Below are 27,594 nucleotides of genomic sequence, written 5' to 3' on the forward strand. Positions count from 1 at the left end.
AAATATAATCTTACACCAGATATGCCCAAACTGCATTTAGTTTCTCTTTGAACTTGTTTCCTCAGTCTTACAAGGATGATTTAAAATTCTTAACCTGCTTTCTGAAGAAGTTTCAGCATTCTGGACCCCTCAGCAGTAAATGAACCTTTCCCTCACATTCCAGTCCCATGGTCTGTCCTTTCAGCCCAGCACAAGATAAACACCATCTGTAACTATCACATAATGATTTTGAAGTGATCTACTATCTCTTCATTTGCATCCTCGTTCCTTCTTTTTAATGGCAAAAATTAAACATTCTTGCTCATTCTGTTTCTTCTCCACAAGCTCTGTCACAAAAAGGATTTAGAATTCATTAAAATGAAGGATAAAGTTCTTGCCCAACTGCACGGTATTTGCAAACAATCCCCACATTTCAAGGGAGCCTGATGAAATCCCTCCTCTTCCCCAAAGGTGCTTGAAAAGCTGATGATGTAGCAAATTTCTTTTGCAGTACACCCATGTCTAGTTCATTCCTTACAAGAAAAAGCAGGCCTGCTGGAGGCTTGGTTTTTATTACCTGAACTATGGACTCATTGCTGCTGCTTTGTAGGCTAGACTCAGTTTTAGACAGAATGTGATGCACAGAACAGGAACAATATAAAGATCTTCCCAAAACACAAACTTGTTGAATCATTTAAGTTGTATTCCACTTCTGAAATGTTAACATTGTGTTATGTGTGTACATATATTTTGAAAATAGCAATCCTCAGTCAACCAAGACACAGAAGATAAAATACATTTCATATAAATACATTCATGGCTTAAAAAAAATAGTCTTAGAACCTGCTGACAGACTCAAGTGGAAGTATCTTTCTTACATGTATTTCACTTTTGTGATGCTAAGAGGCTGACTAAAGGCTACTGAATAGAGACCAGTTTTAAACCATGGAAAAATTGGTACCATGGCTCCAGGACCAAGTAATTTTAAAAGTTGCTGCTGATATGGGATATATTTCCTGTTGTCACAAAACAACTGTATGTATCTTAAAAAGAAGATTTTTTTTTTTAGAAAAGCTATTTCCTTGTTCCTTTTAGTGACTCTTGTAGTTCCATGCACAACTGGATACCATCACCTTTATATACCAGATTTTCTTTCTCTCTTTCCTCTCAAGGTTCTTGGAAGGTCAGCAGGCAGTGTTCTGCACTAGCCAGAGAAAATTATGCATGGTGAAGTTTGAAGTTGGTCCCCAGGAGAAGGGATGCTTTACTTGAGGAGTGTAGAGCCATTGTTTATTTTTGCCAAAGTCTATTTTAACTGGAAAATAAAAATACATATACATGCAGAAAAAGAAAAACTTGTCTTGAAATTGCAAGCTCGTGTGCTCAAGAGAAGCAATGTACAAAATCTTTTACTTTCTGTACAGTGACAATACCAAATAGTTTTTTTAACCATCATATACACAACACAAATGTTATGAATAGAAATCTATAAATACTTTCAAATGAATTTGCAATATAGAGCAGATGAGGGCCACAGCTGTACAAAATGTAAGCAACATATATAAAACGATTAAGAAAGTGCAAAGTAGAACAGTATCAAGAGCCTCCACTTTTTACAGCACTTATGGTTCAAGTGTGAAGAGCTGACAGGGATGCAGGAGCTCAGTTACAATTCAAAAGAAGACACCGTACAGGATTCGGCACACAAAATGATGAACTATTATTAAATTATATCTTCCTCCTTCTTCACATCTATGACTTCCAGTTAATAAGAGAACGTTTTTATAATGAATTTCTGTAGAGTGATTTGTCCCTTTTTACAAGTTTCCAGGAAACAAAGATTCCCTGGCCACAGACTACTTTTCTGTAAGTAAAACAAGACTAGACAGGGAAAGTCCTGTTGGTTTCTGGTTGCCTTATCAAGCTTACCACAGTTAAAAGGTGAACAGAAATACCTTCCATAAAGGAATGCAGACGTTTAAAACCTGATCCTCTAAGTTACACCCAGGTAACCTGTACCAATACTCACATGTATGTGAAGGTCTAGAGAATCAGTGCCTTAAAAACATCAACCACCTCTGAAAAAACCCACCAAAACTCCTCTGAGTTTCAAGTCTGTTTAGAGACCACTGCCCATCAGTTTCACAGCTGTTTGCCAGTCCAGATGCAAGTTCTGCATTCAGGCACTGATTTCTCATCAGCACCCCCAGAGTTGTGCAAGTCTTTGTTTTCTTTTATACTCTGTGTCCAGTGGAAAGCTCTGCTTGAATTAAAATGCAGTGGCAATTAAAAACCTGTTTGGTGAGTTGGAAGTTGAAATAGTTAATTCAATGCTCTTGACTGAAATTTCTTATAACTTATTTTTAGAAAGCTTTTCAGTTCACCTTTATTTCAGCAAGTGTACTGTCTATTCTTTTGTAGGCACTGTAAAGATTCAAGATATTGATGTGCAGAAGAATCCATCCATTTTCAAGCAGTGCATTATTAGTGATCTCTAGCAAGTTCTTGACTACCGCTGTTGTATAGTTGTTTTTTTTTTTAATGGAGAAGGGTAGATATTGGATACTCTTTTTTCCCTCCTTGCTAGAGGGAAATATCTTATTACAAGTGTTTTATGATGACAGAAGAATCACCACAATTGCATTATTTTTTCCTCTTTGAAATATAGGCCAGACTTCAGCATGAGAGAAGTTGTAAGCAGTCTGAATATGCTAGAGAAACAATAAAATTACCTGGTCACACTGCTTCACATAATGATGTCTGTCTCAAAACTGGAGATGATCACACAAAACTCTATGAAGACCATCAGTGTCTAATCTGCTAACAATTAAGAATTTGGAGTCTAAGATAGTCTCTGTTTTACTTGATAGAGATTACAGAAACAGTTGTCCATTTGGTGTATTTTTTGAATGTGTGATATCTACAGTACACACAGACATCCAGAACTGAGGCATGAGGAGGAGCCACCTGCACAGCTGCCAGGTCAGCAGAGCTGTTCATTTGCCTCCATACATTCTTTCAATGTCGTTGAGGTAATGGTTTTTCAGTTCTTTCCTTTTCAGCTTGAAGGCATCTGTTACCAGCCCAGTCTCGGGAGTCCACGGCTCAGGGCTTAACCTGACCTTGATGGGGATTTCAAACCTTTCTAATTTCACTGAGGGGACAAGAACAAAGAGAAACGCATGACTGTGATTACAAAGCCAAATGAAATACTAATTTATGTTCCCTAAAAATCTGGTCAGCACCCTGTAGCTTGTATAATGTGGTGTCCTACTTAATGAAATAACCTTACACAAGGGCCACAGGCAAATTTCATCCTGTTCCATCACTGAGTGCTAGTTAGTGTACAAATACTCTTATACACACTGTGTTTAGAACCTGCATTGGATGTGACAATGCAAAATCTAAAGCTTGAAACAAGTGCTGAGTAGCCTGAAGCTCTGAAACTACTGCCACAAAAGCATACACTAAAATCTACAGTTGTATCTTCATTACAGGAATGGAATAACTATTTAACTCAGACTAGCTGCACATGCTTCATATTTAAATTATAATGAAGTACTCGTAAACTTTCCCTAGTTTAATGTTTCTTTCCTATATTTTTCACTCCTAAAAGTCTGTTTAGAGTTCAAAACAAAGGAACTTCTTTGTATTTTTGTTACATTAGCCACTTACTTTCCCTTCAGCTGGAAGCAGTGGCTTGGCACATGCACAGCCTCACTGCAACCAAGGCTGCTTCTCTCTCTTGCACAGGTAATAGCCCAAGAGGGAGGAGAAAGGGAAGGGGAAGGAGGGCAGGAGCAGCACAGGGAGCTGCTGCACGTGCCCAGTACCACATGGAGTTTGCTACCAACTCCTGCAGGGAGGCTGGGAATGGGATCCACAGCCATGGACTTGTAGCTGAATTCCAGCACAGCCTCTGGGGGGCGGAAGAAGTGGGACCCAGCAGCTCCTCTGCCTTTCTAACTAGAGCTGCTACCAGGATGTGCTGCTGCCTCTCACTCAGATGTGTGCCCGCTCATGATGAAGGTGCATCATGCTCTGCTAAGAATGTAGAACTATCTCTTTAAAATAGTTTTGAAAAAAATTTCACATAAATTAGTTGTATCTCAATAGTAGATTATATCTAGAAGGCAGAAATCATGCCTAAGCAAAGGGTATAAGTACACAAAGCTATATGGATAGTAATTTGCCCAATTCACAATAAAACCCCCAAGGGATTAAAGTGTTTAAATGTAAGCCTTAAACATATGGACTGATTTATTTTTTTCAAAGTAAGACTTAATAATTCCTTTCCTTCTTGTTTTCCCATTTTCAAAAGGCAGATTCTTCTCTCTGTTAAAGAGAAAGTGCTTAGCATGTGCTTAAGTGCAGCTTCTACTGCTTCCTTGCATGAGATGCCAAGTGCTTTAGAGACTTTCTTCCCCACTGAGTTTGTTCATTTTTTGTCCCATAAAGGACTGATGACACTTTTAATCCTTCAGTACCACAGCAAGGAGTAGCAGGCTTTTAAGCCCCTACAACCACAAGGATCATGGCTATTCAAAGCTGTAGGGAACAAAGTTTTATGGGGAAAAAATACTTTGAAATCTCTTGCTTAACCAGTTTCCTTGCCAGCAAATGCCTTGCAACTTTTCTTCCAATTAATGGCTCTTTTGGGCCTTATTTTAACCATATTAGACAACAAACTTCAGAATTTAGTTGGAAAAAACCTTCAGATAATTTGTAAAAAATACAAGTAGTATAGTAATCAATGCAACCATTACTATGTAAATTCCTGGTATAATATGCAACAATTCTGTGTGCTCTTTGCCTTGATAAACCATTAAGTTTTGGCAGATACAGAGAAACTGGAAGGAGGAGGAGCAGTTAGTGAGGATAATGGCAGTTTTGCTGGATGGGCCCCATGGCCAGCAGGATGTGCTGTGGTACTTACTCTTGTTTGCCACTTCTTTAATCTCTCGCAGTATTTCTGCTTCCATTGTAGGATTGTTACAAATGTCCACCCAGCTTCCACTGATGCCTTTCTGCTCAGCCAATGCTGTCAGCTTCTTCTGGTTAGGGACCACAAAACTGATCACGTAGGACTGGTCACTACACAGAGTGGCAAGAGAAGGAAGGAAAAAAGGTTCAGTCAAGACTTTCAGGGTGTAAATTACCTGCTGCTGGGCCCACAAATTCCCAGGTTATTCCACCATACAGACCCCTTCTTGTGCATCAAGTCTTCACATCTGAAGGCTTATCAAGAAGATATTCTAAGCTGGTTTAGAACATCAGGTTTGATCAGAATGAGGCTTTGCTGTCATTTCACTCATGCACATCTCAGCTTAGCTCCCCAGCTAGACCTGGGGTTTAACCACTTCTCTGCCATTCCCCCTCATGTAGGGAGAGAGGGGAATACTTTGGGACTACTTCCAAAACTCACTGGAAAGCTTTGGATCAGGTGCAAAGTGTCCAGAACTTTACTTTTCACTGGATTCTGACAGCCAGAACACATGCTTAATATAACCATATATAATGATATGTACTTCTTTAGGGAAGGGATGGGATGGAACAGAGGCATATCTGGATAGGAGAAATGCCAACGGAAAACCAGGTAATTTCTTCAGCATTTAGGGAATCTGGAAAGCTGTGCTTCTTCAGACATGTTTGAAACTTGTACTCTGATGGAGAGGGTTATTAGAAGGAAACCATGGAGAACTATAGTTGGATTAGAGAAGTGGATCAGAGCCTGTACTTAATTTACTCTAAGCAGAGTTTGTAAATTAATGCTGTTCTTACCTTTTGGCATAAGCACAGATATTGTCAATCAATGGGCAGTTCTTCAGTGCTGCCTCTACTTTGCCCAGAGATACATATTCTCCTGCTTGTAGCTTTACCAAGTCCTTCTTACGATCTAGGAGCCAGGGAAGGGGAAAAAAAAGAAAACCTTGTTTCATTTAAACTTGAGCATTTCCACAGACTCATTTCCATACATATCACCTATGTATTTTGTGCTCTTCCAGATCTTAATGGACAAGTTTTAAAGCAGCTAATCACTGCCAAATGTATACAGATTTCTGTAAAAAGTGTTATAGCACTACACTTCTTGTCACACAGATTGTAGGAAAGGACTCTGATTTCAAAGCTTTGTAATTAATCCAAAAGTTATTATTGTATTTATTCTTTAAAGTCCATGTGCTAAATTTAGATGATGATAATGTCACAGGAAATGGCATCACTTCCAAAATTTTACTCCAGCTATGAGGACCTTTGGAAATGTATTTTACACCAATTCTGTAAATAGGTAACCTTAAGTAGATTAGCCCAGGCAAAGCCAACAGTATTAATAGCATGTTTATAATTATGGTTAGTCAATACTTTGTAATACATTAAGGTATCAAAAACTGAGACCTACCTATGATCTGCAGACACCCATCTGGATGAAATTCCCCAATATCTCCTGTACAGAACCATCTCTGGCCATTCTCATCAACAGAAAACTCTTCTGTTGTCTTCTCTTCATTTTTAAAATATCCCATGGAGACGTTGGGTCCACCAATTATAATTTCTCCTCTAGGATTAGGCTTGTCTTTATTAGTATAGCCTCCTGAAAACAACACAGTCCCAAGCAATTATTTTTAACTTATATATCCTTCTGCCAAAGAAAATACTTTGAAACTTCAGTTTGATGTTAAAGCACACTAACTGATGGCTATTATCAAAGATAAAGAACAATTTCTTCATTTGCTACGTCTAGCTAAGCAGATAGGCAAAGATACCAGCTAAGCAGAGGCTAAATTCATTACTCTGAAATCAGAACAATTACTACTCTCACCTTCTTGCCAGTCTCTCAGTTTTATTTCACAACAAATAAGAGGAGCTCCAACTCTGCCAGTGCTGTAATCAGCAACTTAGGGAGAAAACAAGAAAGAAACCAATATTATTTTGTTATTTGAAATATGAATAGGGTGTATCTTATCTCAAGTTACTTTACTGCAGAACTACATCTGTAGTATTGTAAATACTTAATTGTTAAAAATTGTAAATTGTTATTAAAATTAAAATGATAAATTGTTAAAATTGTAGCTGTATTTTGACTTGTTCTAAAAAAAATTAAGAAACCCCAAACACCCACACATATCTATCTCTGAAGTTATGTATTTCCACAGGTGTTTTAACTACCTTCTGTAATGGTTCCAGCTCCACACGTTTCTGTCAGTCCATAGCCTTGCCCAACAGGACAGCAGAAACAGATGTTCATGAATCGTTGTGTCTGAGGTGAGAGTGGTGCTCCTCCAGAAAGCATCATTCGGACATTCCCTCCCAGCAGGGCCTTTACTTTTTTAAACAACAGTCTTGAAAGAAGGCAAAAAGCATTAAAAATTACTCACTTAGCCCACTCTTGTAAGAAGACACAAACCTTCTTCCTTGTAACACTTGAGGAGGCAGAGTTCCTGTAGCTTAACAAACATTCCAGTTTTATCACTTAAAAAAAGCAATGCAATGAAAATGAACCAGGCAGCTGTTTGGAAGATTAGTCATTACCATGAAATATCTTAGCTGTTTCCAGTAAGAACTTGGACTACGTCAGTTGCTCATCAGATGTTATTTGCATGGCAGATGAGAAGTGTCTGATAGCTCAGAGGATCATTCTTTCAGACTGCCCTAACAGATCCCAAGGCAAAACACGCCCTTGGCCCGTGAATGCTACTTACATGTTACACAGAGGTGCATCATATCCCCTCTTGATCTGTTCCAATTTGTAGTCATAGCCTATCTTGAACAGAGTTCTCTGAATGTAGTTCATCTCTTGAACTTTACTCATGACATTTTTGTAAATTCTGTCCATTATTTCCTACAAAGTGTTAAAAAAAAAGGAAAATTACCACATGGGACAGACCAGCATGTGTAAATTAAATCCCATGTCACAAGTAAACCCCCCTCCAGTTATCCTTCCTTTAAAATAGATAACAAGAGTGAAAATCTTTGCATCATGGGGTTAGGCAGTGCTTAAGTGCAATGCTTTTAACATGTGATCACTGAGCCAATTTACAGACCATTGCAGCTTGGAGCTATTTACACCTGAACCTGTACTTAAACTGATTCAGAATATTTAAAATTCAAGTTTAACTCAATCTCTTTGCTAAAGGTTGGTATTTTCCCCTCATGGTGTGTCCTGCTTGGGAGTGCTGATGCTGTACTTTATCCACAGCAGTTGTTAAGTGCAAGGGAGTGAACTAAGAATTCATTGCACCATTTCCTTTTCCAAGAGAGCTCTTCAACTTTCAGAGCAACATGCTTGCAGTTATTCTAATTATCTGACAAAAATCCACCACAATTCTGTCACAGAACAGAGATTAATTTCCATTATAACAATAAGCTTATGGTCACCCAAATACACAGAACCTAAAACATTGTTCAGGCTGGTGAAGTATTTAATAGAAATTTAAAGATTGGCTCCTTCAAGTTTGTTTTGGAGCACAATGTTTTGAAGTATTTATGTGCTTTCTCTCCATGTAATAAATTTAAATGGATATTTTCCAAAAGGTTGGAGTTATCAGACATACTTATTGTCACTCTGTTAATAATTAAGAAGATGACCAAGCCTCTTTATGTGCTTATGATTTTATAAAACAAAAGAATGCAAGTGACTTATTTTATTTTAAAACTCTTGGCTATTCTGAGATGTTGCAGAACAACCAGATCCAACCAAAACTCAGTACTCCTAAATTAGATTAAATCCTCCTACTCACTCCCCACCACTATGTGGCAGCAGCCAGTGCTACCAGTTTTATGAGCCACAGATGTGAGAGGATCCTAAAAGCAGCAGCTGTGATGGCAGCACATGTGGGGAGGGCCTTGGCACCAGAAAGACACAAACATTTGTGGAGTTTCTGGACAGCACCACAGCCTTGTGTAGTGCAGGAGCCCAGAACAGTGAACCTGCAGAAGCAAGAGCAGTCCCAGTCTCCTGATCACTCTTTCCTCTGAGAGAGCAAACCATGTTAGTAAATACATTTTTCTAGCATAAAAAAAGACAGAAGTTTTTTTTGCTGGACATATCTGCTTCTGCATACTTACAGGCACAGCTGCCATCAGTGTAGGCTTAAGTACAGTACAATCTCCTTTGCTTCCCTTCTTAATTTTACTTGACTGTAATAAGGAAAAGATTTCAATTTATGAAGCTGAAAATGAAACAGTGCTTGAAAACTAAAGGGCTAACAAAAGGAGGAGATATATTAGCATGTAATTTGTTCAAATATTTTCCCCTGTTCCTGTGTCATTTTGCCCCCATTGTTAAGGAAAGGGTAATGATTAACATCTATTTCAACCAAAATACTCAATCTTTTACAGGTTCACTTTTTTTATCTTTCTCTTACTTCCTCCCTCTAGCACTTGCTTTCTCCTCCATCTTCCTTTGGGAGCTTGTTTTGCTTGATGCAAATCTCTCTACAAGCAAAACATACAGAGGTATCTATTCTGGCTTAATTTACTCCTATTTATCTGAATTGCTAAAGGGAAAAAGGCAAAGGACTAAATAGGAGATCTGCAATACCTGGATAAAGAACTGATAAAGTGAGACCAAACATTAAGATCACTTTAAACAGTTCAGCTGATCTATTAAGAGCTGTTCTTACCCTGTTATCCAGTGGATAACACTATAGGCATTTATTAGGTTTGCTTTTATATTTCCTAAGTATCATAAAAGCAAAGGTTTTAATAAAATTTATATGGCACAACCCACCACTGTTGTTCACCAGGAATGTTAATTTGCATCATTTACTGAAACAAAATGTACATTTCTGAAGTGTACCATATACACCAGCATTTGTTTACTGAAGGAGGAAGCTGAGCAAGGAGACAACAGGCTGCAAAAGGTGAAGTTTGCTCCCCACCTTGCTCTGCTAGCCCTCACCTGATCTGAGAGAGTGAGAGGAGAGGAGTAACCAATCCTGCAGCCATAAGTGATGCAGGAAACTTCTGCTGTCAGTTCTAACACATGGGCCAGAGGCAAATAACCAATGTAAGTATCCTTGGGTCTGGGAAAGAAAAAATAATTAACCATGAGTCAGAAGTAGACTGAAAATACCATTCAACCATTTTATTGTGTGCTTAGTTATTACTTTTTGATTGACCTGGATCCCAGGTGAGCTTATTCTCCTGCACACAAGATGGGTGTGATTTCAGCCACAGTGTATAAACAAATTGGGGAAATCTGCCCTTACTGAAATCAGTACAAATTACAGGATTTGCCTTGTTTTCTAGGAAACTCTGATTCCTTAGTCTTTTACTGCTATTTCCTCTCCTTGTGGGAGGTTTCATTTCAGTTATGAAATTAAGGATGAAATAATTACACTTTACAGTAATGACCAATGATTTACAAAGCCCTGTCCGTCATCTTCTTCTAGGATACGTTACTGGAAAGAGAGCTGATTACTCAAGTACTGAGGCTGGTTTCAGAAAGTAATTGCTCAGAGATTTCTCAGCAAGAACCTTAGAGCTGTCACTGAAGAGCAGCTTCCAGCACCCACCCAGAACTGGGTTTATATCCTCTCACAACAGCAGTCTGGCATCAGGGCTTATTTCAGCTATTGAACCTTTTGTGAATGCAGAGACAAATACAGACACTTCCACAAAAAACTTCCTCAAAACACTAATGTGAAGGAGTCTGCACTTGGTTTTACTGTTGTCAGTGCATAATTTATTACTTTTCTGCTCCTTCATTGAACTGTACTTTAGCAGATTCTGCAGCATGTGCACCCAGGTGCTGTCTCCAGGTCACTGAAGTGCCAGGCTCTGACATGCTTCCTAAACTGATTCCAGGTGCCTGAAAATGTCTAAAAACATTTCCCAAGTTGCACTAGAGGAGGAATCTGTTATCTAGTGGTATCCTCTGATACTCAAAAGTGCAAAAAATCCATTGCAGACTTAGAGCTAAGGGTAATAAAAATAAAAAAAAAAAAAAAACCCAGCAGCATGAAGAGCTAGAATAGGGCATATTTTTCAAACAAAGGAAGTTAACACACATAAGACATATTCCTTATAAATTAAAAAGTAGTGGCCTCACAATAACACAAAGAAGCTTGACAACACAATGCCAGCAGCAGACTCTATAAATGTGACACTTCTGGAGGTTGTTTTAGCTCTTTGTGCACGAGACAACAAAGTATTTCTTACCCCAGTCCAGGTATTCTCTCACACTGTCCTGTCATTCCAGCTATTAAGTTTTTATGCATCATCATCACTCCTTTGGGTCTCCCAGTAGAGCCACTGGTGTACATTACTAAAGCCAAGTCTGTAGGAACAGGTCTGCTTGGCAGAATGCTTGCTACAAAATTCAGGAGAAAAACTGTTATTTATTCTTATCTACTTTCTAAATTATTTCCGTAATTAATCAGTATGAAAATGTCTGTAATCAGTGTGAAACAGGTGCTTCATGGAAGGCCAGCACAGCAAGCTGTTGCATGGTCAGTGCTGGAGAGAGCAGTCATCTGGTTTCAAGAGGAAGAAAGGGAAGGCAAATTTTCACAGAAATGAGTATTTGAGCATCCTCTACACAATCTGGGTGACACTTTTGTCATTGTGCTTTATAGCTGACTGAGAGTTTCATAGAAGGAGCCTTTTGAGGACCAAATAAAACTGTCAAAGGCAGCAAAGGGAAGAAATACAGCAAGTATACAAGGGGATGATAAACAGCAAGTTGAGTAAAAAACACAACAAAAACCCAACACCCCAAAAAGCTGCAAGTCAGCTTTTCTGTCCATTAGTCTTTCAAAGCCAAGGTTGTAGAGATAAGATTCCTTTTAACTCCCCCTCCTGACATATAAAAAAAAATTTAAATAAACCTTCCTCAGATAAGCTGCAGGTGTAGTAGAAAAGCAGTAAGCTTAGAACACTTGACTTCTGATTTTTGTTTTAGTCCTCTTTATTCTTAGGATGACCATCATCAGCCTTCTTGGCTTTCACAGTGTCTGCAAGGAAGCAGGCTTTTCAGAGACTAAGCCCAGGAAAAAACACCCCGTAGGGTCACTGCAGGTCTGTACCAGCACCTCAGGCTTATCAGAGATAAGCAGCTGTGATGAATGTGTGTTTCCCAAAGCTCCTTTGCCAGTTTATCTGCTGCTTTATTCCAGAGAGGGACGTGGTTAATTACAGACTGCTGATGTAAGGAGAACAGATCATCAGGGTTGGGTTTTCCTTCCTTAAAGCAGATGTTTACAGTCATTCCTGGCTGCCCAATGGAGCAAGGAATGTAACTGTTATTCCTCTAGCCTTAAGTGCTTTTTAGCTACAACTTGGTTAAGATAATGGACATTTTCAAGCAAAAAACCAAAAAAGCTTTAAGTGCTTTCTCCTCTTCTCTTAGAAAAAATAGTGACAATAAGATAAATAAAAGGTAAAAGAGTAGCAGAAAAACAACATTAAGCCAGTTTCTATTTCATTTTCTAAAACAAAGATGAAGTATTAAATTATTCTGGTTATGGTTTACAAGTTAAAAAGAAAGTTTTCTCCTGACATACATGACACATGAACAAAAGATATAAAACAAATTTTTTGTTTATTTAAAGGGAGCTGGAGGATGAACTGGCAACCTGCCACTGCCTTTGCTGGTGACAAAGGCCACCCTTTGCTGGGTGGGGGGTTTTCTGCTACACATCCCTCTTAACCCAGGTGCTAACACTGCTTGCTTAGTCAGTCCCCTGTGAAGTGATTCACTTACAGTTTTCTGGTTTGGCTCCCAGCTCTTCTACTGCCTGCATACTATGAATCTCCACATTTTCAGGGTATTCTGATTTATTGACTGTCTTCTTGTCCACATAAATTATATGTTTCAGACAGGAGACTTCCAGCAGTGCAGTCTATAGAAAAGAAATGAATTTTTTAGTAGTGTACTGACTGAACTGTAGGGTTGCTTATAGCAGGTGAAGATGATACCAAATTACCTTAAGTTTGCTCTCAAGGAGTTCCACACTCGTGACCAGGTATGATGCTCCACACTCGTTGAGACCATAGGTCACTGCCTCTTCCCCCAGGGTGGCATAGAGAGTGACAACTGTCACAGGGATGGGAAAGGACACAAAAAAAGAGTAAAAGTAAAACTAAAAGCAAAAGCTCTTAGCTTAGCTTACTGGAAAGCACTCAATTGGGAATTTTCCAATTTGGAAATGAAACAGCTTTTGATTTTTCCACATCAGAAATTTTATGGCACAGGAGACCTCTGGAACAAGGAGGACAGCTGGGTAAGAAGCATATCTTTACTAAGAGCATGGTCAAGTACTGGAACAGGGTTCCTAGACAGATGGTTGATGCCCCAAGACTGTCACTGTTAGGAGGCCTTTGAACAAAGCTCTAGGTAACAGGCTGTAACTTTCAGTCAGACCTGAAGTGGTCAGGCAGTTGGAAGGAACCTGTAATGGTCATCTACATCCTCCCAAAATAATTTCTGCTATAGAAAAATGAGTATTATCAGAACAAACAGATGCATCAAACCCCAACAATAATGTACAAAGCAATCTCAGAGTAAGCAACTAAGAGCAGGTGTTCTGCCCCGAGCTCTCTGCAACCACAACTCAGGAGAGAGGTGACACTCAGACAGTACAGGCCATCAGCTTAAAGCTGGGCATGGCTACAGGCAGCTCTTTACACACTGTCAGCTACTTTCCTTGCTCCCATGGAATTAGTGAAGGCAGAGAATCAGACTAAGGAATCAGACTGTTTTTCATGCTGCCAGATTATTTTAACCAGACTGGCTACAGGAATGCCATTAAGTGCCTCCCAAGCACAATGGAGTTCACCTCTCCCCATTATCTCTCTACTGAAAAAACCCTTCTTTAGTATCATTTGCTATCTCAAACTGTAACCTCCAAAGACCATTAAAGGAATCTAACAGTGCTGTGAGATAGGATTCACACAGAAGAGGAAAAAGAGTAATGTTATACAGCTATTTCTTACTGCCTTTCAAAGTGTAGGGCTCCAGGCCAAATTAACCATAGTCTCCTGCTTCAGCAGGAAGTTCATCTCTTCCACCACTGCCCCTGAACAGCCTCTCTGCACACTCTGCAGCACGAGCTGCTCCTCCCAGCTACTACTGCTGCTGGGAGAAAAAGAGACAGCCCAGTGCAAGCAAAAAAATTAGGCTGTGGTTCACAGTGTGTTGTGTGCAAAATGGGCACTGGAGTGCTCAGTAACCACTGCAGCTCACCAAGTTTAACTCTCATTAGAGATTTCTGACAGCTTGAATAAAAAAAAATTAAAAAAAGAATAACCATATAGAATTGTAATGAATTTGAGCAGCTTACAAATGTCACCAAAACAGACTATCCACAGACTATCATATTCACTATTGTTCTCTTCCGATAACCATTTAATCTTTTGGATATATAGTTTAGGATACAGACAGAAAATACTGTAAAAACATCCCACATTTTTGGGGTAGAAATACAACTGGCATCTTAAAGGCAACTACTGACATCTTCAGAATATTCAAAAAACCTGAATGGTAAGTGTACTATTTTGTCGTTTTAACATCTAGAACATAGTACAATAAAATAATAAAAAACAGTTTATAAGTATGAGCAAGTTAATTTTAGGGACATCCACGATGCATAGGATAGACTGAAAACTTCAAAGAATCAGACCATCAGCAGAGAAAGTTTATGAAATTCTTACACCTCCAATGACAAGACTGGCAGAGTCAAAATACTTAACAGCCAGATCTGTGCTGAGAAAGGGTTCTAAAATCCTTTAGAAGTAACCAAGTTGAGCACTCACGAGGGAAGTTGTACTTGAAGCAGGTGAGAGCCACAATCATCCACTCAGCTCGGGTCTCACAGAATATGACGACGGTGCTTTTCGGGGTTAGCCCCAGGGCAGTCAGTCCATTCCCCAGGCGAGTAATTTTCTCGTTCACTTCTTCGTAGGATAACCATCTGTAAGTTCCTAGAATTAACTTGAGAGGAAAAAACAATGAATTTCACGACAAGAAGCTTCTGGTATAGCTCTACTGGCTGATGTGAGCTGGTGCATAACATAATGAATACACAGTCCGCCATTCATTAAGAAATTGCTTTCATTTTACTTGAAGCAGAATAAACAGTGCATCCTGTATATTCTGTTATTCCTCAACTACCATAACATTAATGGTTTTAGATTATGACTGAGGAAGAACTCTAAAGGGACATGCATTGTTGAGGCAAGATACAAAGCAGCTCAAACCCAAGTCAGAATTAAGTAAAAAATTGTAAGTTTTACCTTTTTGAATACTTTTCCATTTGGTTGCATTTCATTTTCTTCACTCAGAATTTCCCTGGTTCCAAGACAGTCCTTCTTCCCAAACTTTGCTAAAGCATGGTCAAAGAGCTTGTCCAGCGTGTCTGCTCCAGGGATGTTTATGTTGGCTAGTGAGTCCAGGTGAGTGACAGAGCGGTAGGGGCTCCCCGGCTTGTCCGAGATGGGTTTAGCTTTTAACCGCTTTGCCATAGCCTTTCTCTTCTTGGCATTGGTGAGAAAATACCAGGGAATAAATACCAGCATACTGTACAACCAGATTAACAAGTACACAGGCAGCAAGAGAATGGCACACATTTCTAGCCTAAATTTCATTGTGGGTATTTGAAAGAGAAACTCGCTTATGGAGTTCTGAAGCAGGCAAGAGCAAGGCAGCAGTGCAGAGTGGTGTAGGGAGAAGCAACAGTAGGTGAAGCTTAGGTAGTGCTGATTCAGAGCAGCTGCAAAATTTTAGTAACCTTTGAGAGCCAACAGTGGACACCTACGGGCGAAAACCAGTGCCAAGCAGAGAGCAGAAAAAAGAAAGAAAAAATAATTAAATTAGTAATATTATAGTCAGTTAATTAGTTTTAATCCTTCTAAAAGCTCACTTCAAAAGCATCACTGCACAATAGAGCAGTGAACTGCTCTGGGGATGAAAGAGGATGAATCTTTTCCATACTTGTTTCTTGCATTCACAAATATTTACTTCTCACAGACTTTTCCCCACTATTTCAGTTTGAATAGTTCAGGGCTGTTGAGATGAAGTCTGTCCTTCACCACATAATATTGTGTTTAAGCTACTTGAGTAATGACACAATTGTGTAATTATGGGAAAGGTCAACACTTGTTTTCCCACTAAATATTTGTACTCCAAAGAAAAGGTACAGCAGATTGCTTTACTGCTTTTCAGAATATTCTATCAACTTCTAGTCAGATTAAAATGTATCTTGATATACTCAAAAATAGTATATAGACTCAAAAGTCTACATGCTGTAATCTAAAAACTGCTTTATTAACTTTGCTCCAGCAACTGCATTTTTAATCTTCTACTTTTCAACTCTGAATGTCAGACTCTCAGAAAGGGATTATGCAGAATTGCTTTCCAATTTCAAAAAGTACTTCAACATATGCATTTCAAACTCCAAGCATGGAAAACAGAATAAAATCTGACCAATTTAACTCAATTTAAAATAAAGTACAATTTGGCAAGATTTTGTCTGCATGTCAGAAATCTTTCCTCATTAAGGAGAACTGGGCCTAAATAAGGACTGGTGGTGAGTAGGAGAAAAACAAAACCATCACAGCAAACGCCAGTCGGGGCCAGCCCGCTGCCTGGGCCCAGTCTGCCCTGGCATGTGAGAGAGGGGTGGTTATCTTCACCTGGCTGCCGTGCAAACACAGCCTGCTAACACGTCACACCCACGCTGCCACAGAGGAAAACAGAAGGCACAGGTGCACCAATCAAGGGCAGAACCTCAGTGACACTGACACCCACCATCAGAGCCTGGGCTGTCAGGGACACCATCTGATAAACAGAATGGATGAGAATAGGGAAATTCTCAGGGCTCCATCAAGAATTAAAAGAACGTAGGCACACCTCAAAATACACCTTTATTAATATATTTGCCACCCTCAGGTGATGAGGGAGGCTACAATTAACATTTCAGGTTAAACAAGACAACTGCTACTTACAGCAGACAGAAGTCAGTTAACAGGTTGGTGGGTTATTTAATGAGAATTTTAATATAAGCAGTTGTGTTGTAGCCAATATCAACAGCTTTAAGGTAATGTAAGACTGAGAGATCTGCAGATATTTAAAACAACATGACCACCACATTAATTTTGTAATTACAGCTACAGAATAAAATGACTATTGAATGATAATATAATAAGCTAAGATAAACTAAATTAAGCTCAGACTTGTATGGATGGAATTCTGCATATTTCTTTTTATAAAAAATGAATGCTACATTCTTTTCAAAATGTACATGTGTATTCTGCTCTGGTGAGCCTCACCATCAACCTCAGCAGAAAAGAGATCACTTTACTTTCCAAAGCTCCAGTTCTCTAAAATGAAGGATTATCGGTTTATAACACAAATCTTGTATGATACTTTCATCCCAGTTAATTCAGTGCTCCAAAACCAGCAGTTGAGTCTGTATTTCAAAGACAAGCCAGCAATGGCACTAAGACATGGTAAGGAAATGTCAGGACACGGTTACACACAATGCTGCAAGTTCAAATAAACCCCAGGGGGAACTCTGGCTGCTCCTCACCTTCCAACAATGCACATGGGACCAGGCACACTGACTTGGACAAAAAGCAGAGTTGTTGGAGTTCTGCAAACTATTTAACACAATGAGACAGTGCCACAGCTTTTCTTTGGGCTGCATAGGAGCTTGTTCAGAAGTGGTGTTACTGTGAAACACTACTGGCTAATAATCAAGAACTGGCTAATTTAGGAAGGGAGGAGAGGAAGGTTGCATTTCTTTCATTTTGGAATTTCAATTTAATTTGTAATACTTTTAAAAGTGTTTCTAAAAACAGAAAACTCAGCTAATTTGTATATATTTGTAGTAACTTAAAAGAGAATCACATTTCTATCCTGACAAAAATCAGTTGTAATTCTTAAGAGACATCAATTGGGAAAACTTAGTGAGTCCCAAGAACACAACTGTGGTTTTTTCCTTTGAACATGCTCATGCAAAACCTCACACACACACACCACAGACAGACACACACAGAGGTGTACTTACAAGGGATCTCACAGTGATGACTGTTGATTAGACACTGATTTGCAGTGTTGATTAGACCTACAGTAAAACAGAAAAAAGAACATATTAGAATTTGGGATGTTTTTTGCCTTGCAGGAAGAAGGAATCATTAGAACTTTCTACTGCCCCTAAAAAGCACAGGCTATGAATTCAGACAGAGGTGCAACACAACCCATACAAGGGAGAGCAATTACAATGCAGGAAAAGATTAAGCTTCCAAACTACACTGGACAGACAAGAGATGAAGCTGCCAAAAGGGAGCTTAACTTTTATGTGACACTACTTCCTCCCTTTCGTATTTAAACATGTTCTAGATAAAATTATGAACGGAAGCTTAATGCAATTTAATTACCAATGAAACCCAGAAAGACAGGGAAGAGACTTTCATATTGCATATGGTCCATTCTTCTGACTCAAGGCAGAACAAGAAGCCCTTTGTCACTCTTGATAGATGAATATCAGTAGAAACACGAACTCAGGACTACCCATGGCACACATTGCCCGAGAGAACATGAAGTGGATTTGGGGTATTGAGGTAAGAGAAGAGTTTCCAGAACAAAAGCATGTTTACAGAGGCAGTGAGGCCTCATTGGTCCCATGACCAGTGTAATAAAAGATGGCTGTGTGTAACTGCAGAGATAAGGCTCCAAGAGGTCTACTGCAGAAAGCTTTAACTGGTTTTAACTAGATTTAACCTAGATGTTTAACCTAGTTATATTTTAAAGGTCTTCCCCCATAAGTCTAAGATTTAATCAGTTTTTAAAGACTGAAACTGTGTTAAATGTCCCTTACAAAATTCTCCTACAAAGATTTTCTCTTGAAATATAAACAAGAAGTGCCAGAATGTTTTTAGAGTTACTGGCATTTGCATGTGGCTGTATAAGATTTTGATCCATTGCAGGATCATCCCAAACTCGTGCTAAATAAATATTTATCATCTCTTAAATATACTGAATATAACAGACTGACATGCTCAACATGCAAAAGTACCTCCATACCAGTTGTATTCAGTTAGAAGCCAAACTTAGCTACTCAAATTATACCTCATGCCTTCAATCTCCTACTTAATTAGACTTTAAGAGAAAGGATGAGATGCAATGCTCACGTCAATGCACCATCAAGGACACTTCAAGGTAAGACAACTACGTATTACTAAAGTATAACAGTTATGTTCTTCATAAATTTCCTCATTCCTTACAAATAAAATTTAGCATTCATGAAAAATTTCACAATAAGATAAAACTGGTATTTAACACTGGAATATTTAGAATATGTAATATTTTCTATTGATTTACAAAGTTTATTATTTCTCAACTGTTGAACAGAACTAGCCTCTTTAGATGCTTATCTAGCTGTTTTGGAAACAGCAGAGCTTCCAGTTCTTGATGCAGAAAACGCATGTTCCCAGAAAGAGCAGTGTGCGTCAGGCATGACTACAAGAAGAAAACAAACCAAACAAAAATAGATGTTGTTTCTGTCTAGGAGAGCCTAGATAGCTGGTTTTCAGCATTTCCAAAGGATTTTCCTCCCGTGAATCAGCTTCTATCAGTTGTGAAGTGGTCTGGAGTTCGTTCATTTAATGTTTGCAGTGACATGTTACAGTGCTCACGCTGGAAACCTCATTCATGAGGTAATGCTTCACTTATGGCTTTTATATGCTGGGTGTTTACAAAAATTCCAATTTACTCCTGACTGACACTGTGCTTTATGGGCTGCCAGAGATGGAAGATATGTTATCTAAGTATAATCTCATTTTTATAACCTTAAATAAAAGTTTCAGACAGATAATATACAACATTCTATTCCTGTTCTGTAGCCAGGCTCATCTGAAATCAAAGCACATCTTCCAGAACAGAAGAGACATTCCTCTATTCCTAATTTATCTCAAATCTAGGGAACAACTAGCAATTATATTTTTTAATATAGAAAAAAACCCTTTTAAATAGTCACAAAAGCTTATGGGACTAAGTAAGAGCAAAAGTGTGTATGGGGAACAGAGAGGGTTTATGCCTCTGGAAGTGAGTATTCTCAGAGGAGGAAATGCCTTAATCTTCTCTGCATTTGACTCACCAAACTGAACAGAATCAACTTAATCAGCATTTACACACACTACTAGAATTTTTAAGTGTAATTCAAAATCAAATGAAGTATCTGTAGCTAGAAATTTTATCCTATGCAGTTTCACTTTATTAAGGCAGCAAATTAGTATCATCACTAGGAAAGGCTTTTATTAGCCCAAGCCCAAAACACTCTAAAGGCTCAATAGTGAAAGTATACCAACAACACTGCTTACAATCCTTCTTCTGGTGTTAAAAAGCTTGCCAGGGATCCAATTTACTATGGAATAGCATGTTTGGAAGAAAACACAACTTCATTTTCTGTCTGCTTCAAACAGTGTTAGGAAAGGAACCTGGTAAGGAAGATGACATTAGAGAGGAAAAGGGTTGTGTTCTAGTTTGTGAAGAAAACTGGAATCTGCAAAGCAGATTGTTTTTAGTTTAAAAGCAACACCAGAGGAAGTCTGGTTCCTCTGCACCAGAGCTCTTGGAGCTCTTGCCAACATCAAATGGAGACACAATTCTGACTTCAGTGTAAGTGCTCAGGGGGCTGACTCCTGTCAGGAAGTTCTGAAATCTTCCAAAACAAGCCAGTATGAGTAAGTAACAACCATTTTTGCAATTTCTCTAGCATCCAGGCAGATCTAAACATTTTGGAAACTACAGTGAGCATTCAGGATTTGTAACTGGAAAAGTGGTTTTACGCAGTAAAAAAAAAAATTTTGAGTTGACCTAAGTACGTGGGTGTTCAGTTAGTCAGTTTTTGGAAAGGAACTTAGTTGGTATTTAGTCGTCCTGAATTTGTTCCGGTACAGGACAGAACAAGGCTGGGATTTCAAAAAGAGTTGACACAAAATAGATTACTCCAAGGGTAGGAAATACCACATAGCAAAGGAAGATGCACCACAATAAACAAATGAGTGCATACTGTGAGGCTCTCTAAAAGTTTTGATTTTCCAGATTTATACCTAACACACACAAGAATGGCAGAACATTTCCACAGCTGAAAAGATTCTGATGAAATAGCAGTAAGAGTTAGAAGAATCTGGTGGTTAATTACAGCTTAGTTGGGGTTACAAAGATTGAAGGAAAAGAAACTGAAGGAAATTATTCAGTTTTTACATCATGTCAGTGCTTTTAGAAAAACAAACTCCAGCAATATTAATGCAAGTTACTCATAGGGAAAAAAAGTTCATTTTTCTTTCTTTCTCACAGGCAGATTTCTACGTATTTTCCTCCTGCACGTTTTGGTACATCACAAAGTGCAGTGAAAATCCAGAGAAAGCCTAACCAAACCTAACCAATTTTCAGAAGTACTTCTGTGCTCTGGCTATGCAATAGAAGCTCAAAGCCTGAGATTTTGAGAGCTCTCACTGTGCCTGTACAGTGTAAATACTGGTACCTATGTCCCAACAAACAAGGAGAGGGGAAATCAGTTGTAGTGGATCCTTATACAAGTTTAAATATATACATTCTACCTGAAATAGCAAAATCACAAATAGCCTTAGGAAATGGTGTTTCTCTTACTGCTGCTTAAAAAATACTGCTGCTTAACACAATATTTTACTCAGCTAATAGCAAAGGTAATATTTATTTTGGGTTTCAAGAAAAATATAATTGTTGTCCTTTATGTTCATTGCTTCTGCTTACTACCTCATATATGCACTTGAAGTCAATCAGAAAAAAAAATCCATTTCAAAGTGTCAAACATCTATTTCTACAACAAGTACTGTAGTGCAAGCCAGCCCAGCCACACTGACCCAGTAGTTCCCAATTACCTAAGAGCCGGGTGTGAAACCTCTCTCCTAATTTGTAACAAGAGTGCAAGCAAATATTTGGTGAAAGGGTAAGAGGTGTTTGCATACCCCAAAGGCAGAAAACGTTAAAGGCCAAGGCAAGATTTCACAACTGCAAAGTGTCCATTGAGAGTACGGGGAACTGGGAGAGCAGCTCCTGTGACCCACCTGCTGCTTTGTGTCCAGTTCCGCAGAAGCTGCCCCGCGAGTAGCCGAGGCTCTCACTGCAGCACTGCCCGTCCCGCAGGCCGTACCCAGCCTGTGCTCTGCTGCGGTCACAGCCCGGGCTGCACAGGCTGCGAGTCACAGAACCACAGAACCATAGAATGTTAAGGGCTTGGAATGGACCTCAAAGCTCATTTCATTCTATACCCGTGCCCTGGGCAGGGACACCTTCCATCAGAACGGGTTGCTCAGGGCCCCATTCAGCCTGGCCTCGAATAACTCCAAGGATGTGGCATCCCCAGCCTCTCTAGGCAGCCTGTTCCAGTGCCTCACCACCTCACTATAAAGAATTTTACCTATTACCTAACGTAAATTTTTCCCTCTTTCAGTCTGCACCCATTCCCCCTTATCCTGCCACCACAGTTCCTCACAACGAGGCCCTCTCTGGCTCCTCTGAAGGCCCCTCCAGGCACCGGGAGGGGCTGTGAGGTCTCCACACAATCCTCTCTTCTCCCAGCCGAACAGCCCCAGCTCTCTGGGCCCGTCTCCACAAGGGAGCTGCTCCAGTCCTCTTAGCAACTCCACGGCCTCCCCTGGACTTGCTCCAACAGCTCCAAACCCTTGTGCTGGGCACCCCAGAGCTGTGTGCCATAGTCCAGGCTGGGTCTCACAAGGGCAGGGCAGAAAATCACCAGGTCAATCTGCATTCACAGCACTGTGAGCGCACTCACTGTGGCTGATGACAAACACAGCTGTTTCACTGTATTTTTTTGTGGTAAGGGAAGAGAGAGACATCTTTCTGTTTCACTGGCATTTTAGTTAACAACTAGGCTAAAAACTGGTAGTTTGGACACAGGGTATTCCAGAAGAAGATGGAAAAGGAGAAAATGTGCAACCGAAAAATACTGTTATTACCAGCATCTACAAAATATACTTGGACTAAAGGGAAAAAAATACAAAGAAAATACATATTCTATAGTAATAACAAAATATTTCAGTCTGATCCCTCAATATATATCCCTGTCTCATCAGGCATTATTACAAATGTTACTCTGCTGTTCCAACAGCAGAGATAAATGTACTGTTTCCACCCAACTTTTTTAAACAAGGACATGAAAAGACAAACAGTACAAGCAAGGACAAATTTCAGAGGACATGTGGCCACAGAAGACTTCAGCAAAAGCTCTGTAAACAGCCAAAGAAGAACTGGTAATCCTCCCTCCCATGCACAATAAATATACAGTGGACAGACTGGCTAGGTCTGTGTTTAGCTACACAAGCATTTTGCAGTGGAAAGGTTGTGACTTGCATGGCTCTGATCATCCAACTAGTGAGATTTAAGTTATCATCTTCATCTTTTACTTTCCAATTCTTTCTCAGTAGCAAACTACTTCACAAAAAGAGAGTGTAGATCAAATCAATTTGAGACTTACAGATGTAAAGCTCTATTTGCCATATCTTCCCCTGCAGTTTCAGGGCACAATGAAAGTAAATAACTGATGTACAGTTGGTGCCTATGTAACTTAGGTCAGAGTTACAAGGTGCTTTTATAGTTTGAGTTATAAATATCACTTATATAACCTGTTATCAATATAAGCTAAATCATGACTTTTTATATATCTCTAGAACCTGAATCATAACTTTTAGACCTATATAACCTGATATAATGTATACCTATATAACTTGAAAAAAATATCTATACAATGTAATGGCTAACTAGTATGTACTATAACTAGTATATACTATACTATAACTAATATATGGTTAACTAGTTGCTTAATGCTGAATAGACAGAAAAGAAGAAAAAACTCACCAGGTGGATAGCTTTAGAGATAGTAAGTATAGTACTAATGAGAAATTGGAAAATGAAAAGCCAATTAGCCACAAAATAAAGAATTTAGACCAGCTAAGACCATGTGCTTTTGTTTTGCAAATAAAGATGGAGAAAATAATCTCCCTGGGTAAGTGTTTTTCACAATTTGATCCACAGAAAATGTATTTAAGCTTGTCCCAGTTCTAAATATAACTCTCCATTCATTTTGGGAGCCTGACTGTCTCTTCAGCTTTCATTTTGGCAAGAAATGCTGCCATCGATTTTACATTTACCTTCCTTGCTTTTCAGAAACTCTCATCATTCACATTAGGGTGTTTTCTTCTCAGACTTGGGTCATAATTTGGGTAGTAAAATTAATTACATACTTAAAAAAGGAAGAGGGGAAAGTAAATGTTCCTCCTTGAGTACTGCACCAGTAGTCTTTTGTCTGCCTAAAAGTGTACTGTAGGCTAGGAGAGATTTTTCTAAGGTTTGTATGGGTTTTCCAAAATTCTGTAGGGACAGTCAACAAGAAGAGTACTATAGCTGGAAAATACACCTTCCTTTTTCTCTTAGGAGCTCACATTCAAATGCAAATGCCTCCCTTTTTTGACTAAACAAAAAAAAAAAATAGGCTTTCTTATTTGTATTTTGAAGACATTCTCTCCTTGCAGACATTCTGATATACAGATGACTGGGTGTGCACTCAAAAAATACAAGTTGAGGAAAATTGCCCCCACCCATGGTCATTTGAGATGGTAGCCCCTGAGATTTCAAGCATGAGTCATCTCTATTTTTCATTTTCATTGTGTAATACAAATGCTCTGAGGGTCAATAAACAGTAGGAGCCTTGGGAGCAAGCATAGTTTAATCTTTTGAACAGATTCACAGTATCTTCCAGTGAAAAAGTGATGATGTTTTTTTGTATGTTTAAGGAACTGCATTTTATTGTAGTCTTAATGCAAAACTTTAGCACAATCTATTGCTTGGTTCATGTTGAACCTACCCCATTACTTTCTAGCTAAACACACCTAGATTCATTTCTAAGTATTCATCATCTCTGGATCCATATGAGGAATTTCTAAGTTGTAACTTAATCTAAGACAGGACTACATACTGCAACTTTTTTCTGAAGTGATTTTAAACTTTTTGTGAGTGAACTTGCTTTCTGTTACTTTCATCTACTTTATGGTAGACAAAGATACCTTTAGGGTATATTTCTGTTAATAAAATTATTTGGCACTTTCTGCCAAGGAAGGCAATTTTATTGCCATACTGTTTCATAATAGTTCTTTGATTTTTATCTGCATTTCAAAGAGGAAGTGAGGTGACCAAACATATCCCATTACATTTTCCCCTACAAGGCAAAAAGCACATTCAAGTTTTTAGCTTTAACAGCTCTGAACAATATTTTGTTCAAAAGTACTCTGAACATAATCATTCACACTAAGAACACAGCAAAAACTAGCACAATTCTTCAAGATGTCTTAAAAAATATGCAGGGAAAAAATACCTCTGAAACAGTATTAAACACCAAAGTTTTGAACTTTACCACCCCCCAATAAATGTGCATTGCACTTCTTATTTACACACAAGAAAGTATTTAAGGTGTATAGTTGCAAAGGCAGAAGCATTTGATGTTCTTAGTCCAAAATATCCAAGTATATTTCCAAAGCAGCAGAGGGGTAGAGGGTCTCACACTCCAGGCCTGAGCTGGAGCTGGCTCTGACAAGGAGCTGTGTGACCACATTGCCATGGTCACACCCGTGTACATGTCCCACCCCTCAGCAAAACACACTAGCACAGGACAGCTGGGTGCTAGCACAGCCACAGAGCTTCCTGAAAAATTTGTTCAGATCCTGACAGTCCAAAAGACAAAAAATGTGTGTAACTATTTGTAGCAAAGCACATAACTTTGATGGCATGACTTTTGTTATTTATTTAGCTAACTGATAATTTTGGATTTGAATAAAGCAGCAGTCACAGTAGCAACTGCAGAAGAAAAGTGTGCAGCACTTAGACTAAACAGACAGTAAAGTGGTCTCAGACAAATTCTGAAGGAAGTTTCAAGAGGAAGCTGACGCTGTTGACCAGTCTTTCAACTTATTTTTAGTAACTTTTTGTTCTGAAAAAGGGACTGAAAAATCCTTAGCATGACACAGTGTATCACAACAACAATTCATGGTTAGAAATAAAAAACAATTAGTAATTTAGTTTATTAATAAATGCAATGATACTCAAAAAGCTAATATTGTCAGAAAATGTTTCTAATTCAACTGAAAAATACAGTCCCCATTTCAAGTCTATCAGATTGATCCTTACAGTGACGGGAGGACAAAGTTCCCTGTTGAAGTTTTGAGTAAGGGTTATTTAAGGGCCACTCTAGTTATTGTCAATCTTGCTGCTCACTAGCAGACACAAAAAATAAGTCACTTCACCTTGAACAGAACAGCAAATCAAATGTATCTGGGTAAGCAGATTGATAAACTCACAAAAAAATCTAGAAAAGAAAAACATAAAATAGTGAAAGTTCTAGGCCTTCTTCAGTTACAAACATACCTGAATAGACCACTCAACCCAAACCTTTCCTGGCTTGGTAATAAGGCCTTTGTCAGGTGTTGGCTGTCAATGCCATTTGTGTAATTGGAAAACACTACCTGCTCCTTGAAACATGGAACAGGGTGTAGGTCAGGGTATACCACTAGAAACCCATTCCATGATCATTTTTAATTTTCACCTCAGTTTTATGTTCTGAGCACCTTCAGGACTTTGAATGATGTAACATGCTGCCAAAAGCATGCCAGACAAAAAGTTCTCACGTGTACTCACGATGGTTAAATCTGGCATCAGAGTGCTTTTAACAGCCTCAACAGTAAAGCTTCAGCAACGCAATAGTCAAAGCTTACCTTTCTGAAAGATAAATCTACTTAATGCTATGCAAGTTACAAATGCAAATCTCATTTTAGCTAACTAGGAGAACTAAAAGCTAAGAGGTAATATGTAAACAATTTCTCAAACTATTTGTTCTGTCTGAGGAACACCAATGAATCAAGTTAGAGAAACAGACAACAGAAACCTTTGCCACCATTGCCTTTCAGGGAGTAACACAACCTCCCTTTACCTTTTCATTCAACATCTGGACACAGACCATGACCCAGAAAGGTGGGAAACCAGCCGGTGTGGTAATATGATCAGGACAGAGTCTTACACAGAACAGTCAGAAATAAGTGTATGCGATCATTATTCATCAAACCACCTTTGAGCATGCAAATAACCTGACCTCATTCAAGGCTAGAATGAGGGTTTTTTCTTTCAGTTATGTCAGCCAGAAACTGCCAGGTGTTTATCATCTCTCCTCCTAGTCAAGTTCATGGAGCCATAAAACTTTCTGCATAGGTACTGTTATTGAAAGACATGCAAGAAAAGCAGGCCTGAAAGAGCAGCCAGATGGAGAACTGGCAATCCCAGAATGGCAAAATGTAGCACACTCATACAAGGAGAATGCTCTGCATAGTTTTCTAAGGCATAACCTTGCTCTGAGCCCTATTCCAGCCCCCAGAGTCTCACCCTGCTTTTCACTTAAGCACAGCGAGCTTAGTTTCACTTTCTAGTTGTTCCTCTTGCCTGTGGCAATACATTTCATAAGGAAAGCACTTTTGACTAAGTTGCCCAAACAGAGGAGCTCATAAAAATGCAGAAGTATTTGCATGCTTATGAAAGAAACAGATAATCCATTTTCATAATGAAAATTAAATTTA

General features: G+C 38.9%; 1 protein-coding gene across 6 annotated transcripts in view; it reads right to left on the reverse strand.

Annotated features, from left to right (window-relative positions):
- Positions 1 to 661: 661 nt before the first annotated feature.
- Positions 662 to 27,594, reverse strand: part of ACSL4 (acyl-CoA synthetase long chain family member 4) — a 42,988-nt gene continuing 16,055 nt past the window's right edge. For 3 of the 6 annotated variants that reach the window (XM_041485134.1, XM_041485135.1, XM_041485132.1), the window contains exons 2-16: positions 17,988 to 18,044; positions 15,214 to 15,453; positions 14,734 to 14,911; positions 12,906 to 13,015; positions 12,683 to 12,821; positions 11,140 to 11,290; positions 9,878 to 10,001; positions 9,043 to 9,114; positions 7,677 to 7,816; positions 7,144 to 7,316; positions 6,797 to 6,871; positions 6,377 to 6,568; positions 5,761 to 5,875; positions 4,916 to 5,073; positions 662 to 3,133 (exon numbers count right to left, since the gene is read on the reverse strand). In XM_041485134.1, coding sequence (XP_041341068.1) covers positions 2,976 to 3,133; positions 4,916 to 5,073; positions 5,761 to 5,875; positions 6,377 to 6,568; positions 6,797 to 6,871; positions 7,144 to 7,316; positions 7,677 to 7,816; positions 9,043 to 9,114; positions 9,878 to 10,001; positions 11,140 to 11,290; positions 12,683 to 12,821; positions 12,906 to 13,015; positions 14,734 to 14,911; positions 15,214 to 15,441 — 2,013 coding nt within the window. In that variant the 5' untranslated portion in view covers positions 15,442 to 15,453; positions 17,988 to 18,044 and the 3' untranslated portion in view covers positions 662 to 2,975. Of the gene's footprint in view, positions 3,134 to 4,915; positions 5,074 to 5,760; positions 5,876 to 6,376; positions 6,569 to 6,796; positions 6,872 to 7,143; positions 7,317 to 7,676; positions 7,817 to 9,042; positions 9,115 to 9,877; positions 10,002 to 11,139; positions 11,291 to 12,682; positions 12,822 to 12,905; positions 13,016 to 14,733; positions 14,912 to 15,213; positions 15,580 to 17,987; positions 18,045 to 27,594 lie in introns of those variants that run through there. The other 3 variants (XM_041485137.1, XM_041485136.1, XM_041485131.1) reach the window with 2 other exon arrangements.

Source organism: Pyrgilauda ruficollis, unplaced genomic scaffold, assembly GCF_017590135.1.
Source record: "Pyrgilauda ruficollis isolate IOZ18807 unplaced genomic scaffold, ASM1759013v1 scaffold7, whole genome shotgun sequence".
In the NCBI taxonomy this organism is placed as follows: Eukaryota; Metazoa; Chordata; class Aves; order Passeriformes; family Passeridae; genus Pyrgilauda; species Pyrgilauda ruficollis.